Source organism: Polypterus senegalus, chromosome 6 (genome assembly GCF_016835505.1).
Source record: "Polypterus senegalus isolate Bchr_013 chromosome 6, ASM1683550v1, whole genome shotgun sequence".
NCBI classification, from domain to species: Eukaryota; Metazoa; Chordata; class Cladistia; order Polypteriformes; family Polypteridae; genus Polypterus; species Polypterus senegalus.
In genome coordinates, this window is record NC_053159.1 from 176,520,371 (window position 1) to 176,526,370 (window position 6,000).

At 35.1% G+C, this 6,000-nt stretch overlaps 1 protein-coding gene across 2 annotated transcripts in view; it reads left to right on the plus strand.

Moving 5' to 3' along the window:
- dcaf17 (ddb1 and cul4 associated factor 17) overlaps positions 1–5,747 on the plus strand; it is a 131,855-nt gene extending 126,108 nt beyond the window's left edge. For both annotated transcript variants that reach the window (XM_039757614.1, XM_039757615.1), the window contains exon 15: positions 5,177–5,747. In XM_039757614.1, the coding sequence (XP_039613548.1) occupies positions 5,177–5,296 (120 nt within the window). In that variant the 3' untranslated portion in view covers positions 5,297–5,747. The remainder of the gene's footprint in view (positions 1–5,176) is intronic.
- The last annotated feature ends 253 nt before the right edge of the window (positions 5,748–6,000 follow it).

The following is a 6,000-nucleotide window of genomic DNA, read 5'->3' on the forward strand; positions in this document are numbered from 1 at the left end:
GCGGAAAAGAGAATTATGTGATCTTAAAAGACAAAAAAAGGAGTTGGTTAGCCTTGATATGAAGTACTATGTGTTGCAAAAACGAGTACTGCTTATCACTCACAATACATCATCCTTACACTGAATTAAGGAATGTCAAAATAGAAGATAACGTAGTGCAGTCTGCTGATCCTCTTTGTTCCTGTACAAGTTTTCTTCAGGTGCCTCAGTTTCGAACCACCTTTCATACACATGCCGACCAGGCTAATTGATATGTATATGTATGTATATATACAGCATAAATAATATGGGTATACTGTATATGTGTGTACATACTTGTATACACTACCAGGTCAAAATGCTGATCATAGTCATTTTTTTCCATTAATCTCCTGTCCAATATCGGTGTTCTTTTGCCCATTTTAAACTTTCTTTTTATTTTCCAGTTTTAAATATGGCTTTTTTTTTCTCTGTCCCTAATGCCAGCATCCTAGAGTCTTATTTCTCTGTTACAGATGACAGTGATATTTGGCATGTATTAAAGGGAGAAACCATCTGAGGATCTGTAAGGCATTTGTTTTCCAAACTATAGACTGATGTCCTTCTCCTCTTATGCAGTTGCCTATCTGAGCCTTCCTTTCTTCTCTTCTAGTCAGGTCCCATTTGCCCCGTTATCTCAAGATAGCAACAGACACCTTTGTGTGAAATCTTTAGTTTCTTGGCAGTCTTTTACATGAAATAAGCATTCATTTTGCAAAAAACAACAGACTACCATGTTTCTTGAGAAAGTTGTTTTGTTTTGGCAATTTTTAACCCAAAACTGAATTTTACAACTGCCAGTTTCATATCACTGATGGAAAAACCGTTTACTTGCTTTATCAAAGAGAAAATGAGGTTTCAGCTGTGTTTATACAATTAAGAATGCTTCTGTAATAACCAATTAGCATTAACATGTGATTAGTTAAGGGTAAGCTAAGGGAGTTGACCATTAGGACACTGGAGGAATGGCTGCTGACAATGGGGCTTTTCAGTCATACTGTATGTGAATAGTAAATTAAAAATCAGTAATTTCAATCAGCGATAGCCATTAGCAACATCAGCATTTTCTTACTGTATCAATTTAAATGTATCTTGATAAAAATTGTATCAATTTCTATCAAAAAGATGAAAATATCTGGGTGATTCCAAGCCACTATTATGCATGTAAAGGTCCTTTAATATACACACAGTCATTGTATTTTTCAAATGATTTCCATTTCACATTGTATTCTTTAAAATGTGTAATTGGAGATCCTTGGTTTTGGGCAGCACAACATTTTCAGAAATCAGGATTTGATTCTAAACCTGATTTCTGTCTTCACAGAGTGTACTAACAATATTCTTACTTCTTCTACATGTGTTTTTAAAGGGTTTTCCTAAAAACTGACATGTTACTTTAACTGGTGCCTAAAAATTGACCTGTAATGTAGTATGTGATGAACTGGCATCCAGTCCAGTGCTGGTTTCTGACAAGTACTACCTTTGTAGATTTCAGCTCTTCAACTCTCTGAGCAAAGTTGGTTAAGATTAGCCCTTTTCACACTTTCTGCATATTTTCCTGCGGTAGGTGTATGGGTTAGCTTTCTTTTTGTGTATCCCAAAGAATGGCAGAATCGCGAAAGAGCCTCTGTGTTCAAATTCTAAAGGAAAACATCATTACCTGAGTTTCAACAGCTTTCTCATTGATGAAGCACAGTGAAAAAGTGGATCCAAGCAATCAAAAGAGAGAGCAGACCAAGTCTTTTTTATATGCCATGGCAGCCATTATGGTTGTAGACGGCACTCTACACTTGATGAGTACGTTAAGCTTATGCGGTGCTTTAAATTTAATGCCATGCCATTTTAACTGGAACTTTGGTGTCGTACTGACACTGGAATCTGCTTTTAAACGGGAAAATGCTTGTCTTGGAGTTAATGTGTGAGTGTTTGTGCTGATAGAAAAGAACACAACAGGTCCTTTTCAATGAAATATGACTATGCAAAAACACCTTCTCCTGTTCAGTGTACACAACTTAGCTTGAATACAATGTGATTAAATAATTTTTTTTAATTAACAGTATGAACCATAAGTTTCAAACAACATCTAATGCTGTATGTGCGCACATTTCGTGTCAGGAGCTTACTCGTGTACAACAAACATGGAAAAATTCTTGAGAACTTTAGAACTGTATTTCTCCCAAGGGGAAAATTTGAAATCAAACAATACCAAGAAAAATGGTTGTTAATTAAGCATCAATCAAATATGGTTATTTTACAAAGTTACAGCTAAATTACCTCATTAATTCTTTATTGCAGTATACTGACATCTGTTGAAATGGAGGCAGCTAAAGTTAAATATTAAAAAAAAAAAACTGAAACTGTTAGTATGCTCGCATGAGAAAGTTACCAAATGTATCTTTGTAATTATAAAAGAATTCCTACACAACAAATATTCCAGCCCTTGTCCAGGTTTGATGCTTTTGTTGTGTCTTGCTTTTTCACTAATATTTTTTGCATTGCTATAAGCAATTTAATAGTGAAAGGAAAGAGGTGTAATAAACACTAACTCTATGCTGGCTAACAAAGAGGAGGTAGGTTTACCGACAGTGCGTCACTTCCATATTTTGTGTATAGGGCTGATTGGTAAATGAATTCACTGTTTTAATACTATTCAATCATATTTTGTAATCTTTCTTATTATGTAAACAACAACATTTATTTATATAGCACATTTTCATACAAATAATGTAGCTCAAAGTGCTTTACATGATGAAGAAAAGAGAAATTAGAGACAAAGTAAAAATTACAATAAGACAACACTAATTAACATAGAATAAGAGTATGGCCGATGGCCAGGGAGGACAGAAAAAACAAACAAAAAACTCCAGACGGCTGGAGAAAAAATAAAATCTTCAGGGGGTCCAGGCCACGGGACCGCCCAGCCCCCTCTGGTCATTCTACCTCACATAAATGAAACAGTCCATTTTGTATTTAGGGTTCTCTTGGAAGGACTTGATGATGATGGTCATGTAGACTTCTGGCTTTTAATCCATCAATTTAGGAACATCACGGTGCTTTGATCAGGTGGTGATGGCGCAGATTGCCACCACAAAAAATCAGGAAAAGAAACAGAAGAGAGAGTAGGGGTCTGTATGGATTTTAGAACCATCATGAATAGTTATTACAATGAATTGAATGCACAGAGTGAATTCCTATTGGCAGGCTATTCCAGATTTTAGGTGCATAACAGCAGAAGGCCGTCCGCCTCACCACTTCTTTTAAGTTTTGCTCTTGGAATTCTAAGGAGACACTCATTTGAGGATCTGAGGTTACGATTTGGAATATAACGTGTCAGACATTCCAATATATAAGATGGAGCGAGATTATTTAAGGCTTTGTACACCATAAGCAGTATTTTAAAGTCAATCCTGAATGACACAGGTAACCAGTGTAGTGACATCAAAACTGGAAAAATGTGTTCAGATTTTCTTTTCCTAGTTAGGATTCTAGCAGCTGCATTCTGCACTCGTTGCAAACTATTTGTCTTTTTTGGGTAGTCCTGAGAGGAGTGCGTTACAGTAATCTAGTCGACTGAAAACAAACGCGTGAATTAATTTCTCCGCATCTTTCAATGATATAAGAGGTCTAACTTTAGCTATGTTTCTTAAGTGAAAAAATGCTGTCCTAGTGGTCTGATGAATATGCGATTTAAAATTTATGTTACAGTCAACAGTTACCCCTAAGTTCTTTACCTCTGTCTTGACTTTTAATCCTAATGCATCAAGTTTATTTCTATAAAAAATTATTTTATAAAAAAATCAGAGACGAGACAAGACATTTTTAGAGTGATAATTTCAAGTTCAGTGAGACGAGACTTTGTGACAAGAGATGAATTGAAAACCAAGCAGGGGCGGAAATAAAAGAAAAACAGTAGAAGAAAAGACAAAGTAGAATGTTGTAAAGAGTTTTAAAAACGTTGGCGCGATACACATGCAGAGCAGGTTAGAGATTATGAAAACTTATAGTAAAGATTTCATTAGCGCAAACAAATGGAAATTATTACTCAGTGAAATAACAGAACAGTGACAAGAGATCAAATATATGGACATAGGTGATAAAGTTCAAGTCGGAGACTTTTAGATTGTCTAATTCATGTTGCCATCAGGGAAAAGTAGTGATTCTTCCCAATGAAGAGGCATATCTGCAAGAAATAAAAGATTTGTTATTTGGTGAAAGTGAAATCCACAAACACCACAGGCAAAATATCTGAATCTACAATAATCTGTTTGTGTTCACATCAATCAATGCTCAAAACCTAGATTTGACACGATTCAGAACCATACGCTATAAGAATCTGTGGTCCCACAACAATTAAAGCTGCTACAAGTTTAATTTCAAAGAAACCACAATTCGGTCAGGTTTATATTTATCATCACGGAAAAGCGATGCAAAATAGAATCGAAAAAGTTAAATGATCAGACATATTAGAAGTTCTACAGCCAATCTTCTTCTTTCGGCTGCTCCAGTTAGGGATTGCCACAGCTGATCATCTAAAAAATTGTTGTCCGCATATTGATTTGGCAAAATTTTACACCGGATGCCCTTCCTGACGTAATGGATACAAATCCATATGTCCAAAAGTATAGAACTTTACACAAAATGTATCTGAAAAACACGGACAAAGAAGTTTTCTTGGATTTCTACATGAATCTGAAAGATCACACTCATATACTGTATAATAAACCAACATGTGACGAATTGTCAGCACTAATAGTATCGAAAGACGAAGAAATCAAAGACAGAGTTGATATTTGCGTTTATCCAAAAGCACAGCATGATTCGTCACAAGCGGCAGATCTGGGAAGTGACTAGCATGTAGGGCCCGTACGGGGTTTGGCAAGCAAAGCGAGCAGGGGACAGAACCCCCTAGTTACATAAATTTAAATCTTTAATTTGTGAAGTGTCCTTACTTTTGTGGTGTTTTATCTATCGTCCATCCATCCTTTTTCAAAAATTATTTGTGGGCTTTAGGCCAGAGATTCTCCTGACAGCATGACATAAACTATCCCTGGATTGGCAGTACATTAGTTATAATTTCCAAAAAGAAACGGGGGATTATCATATGTTTTGTCTGCCTGAATAAAATGTGTAATATTTTTCTTTCTTTTTTTTTTTGTAGACTCACAGCAATGAACTGTTCTTTGACAGAGATACCATTGTGCATCTGGAAAACCTGCCTAACAGAAATTACACATGCTATGTTTACAAAATGATCCGGCACTTCCAGGATGAAGATTAACATTGAGACTAGCAACTTTGGACTTGTGGTGCTTGAAATTGTTGTTAGATTATTTGTACTGTCAATTTTTTAGTACTGTTTACACTTAATAGGAAATATTAAATCAGGATGTTTTGCAATATTTTGAAATACTTTACCAATTATGAGAATTGCTCAAAGGGATCTTAAATGTAGTCATGTGGGGCACCATATGTACTGTGTGAGGCCTAGACTAGTAGCCCTCAATTTGTTTTTGTGTGTTTTTGTCAAATCAATATGTCCGTATATTTTTAAAATCCAGATTCAAATCAATACATGGATGGTTTATGGGGTTATATGGCGCTCTGCTATTAGCTATCTGAACCTGAAATGATGGTGGCCCTGAAGTGCAGTGAACAAAAAACAAATTAAATGATGCATACACAACTCAGTAAACACAAAAGTAAATTGGAAACACAAAAACAAATCAGAAAATGCAGAAACAAATAGAGTACATAAAAAGTAAATCCAAAACACAAACTAATCAGAAAATGCAAAAACTAATTGAACATAGAAAAGCAAAACGGAAAACACAAAAACTAATTGGAAATGCAAAAATACAAAATGGAAAACACAAAAACAAATTAAACATGCAAAAACAAACAGTTTTTGCGCAGTTTGTTTTTGTGTTTTCTGATTTGTTTTTATGTCTCCGAATTTTTTTTTTTGTGCATTCTGATATTTTT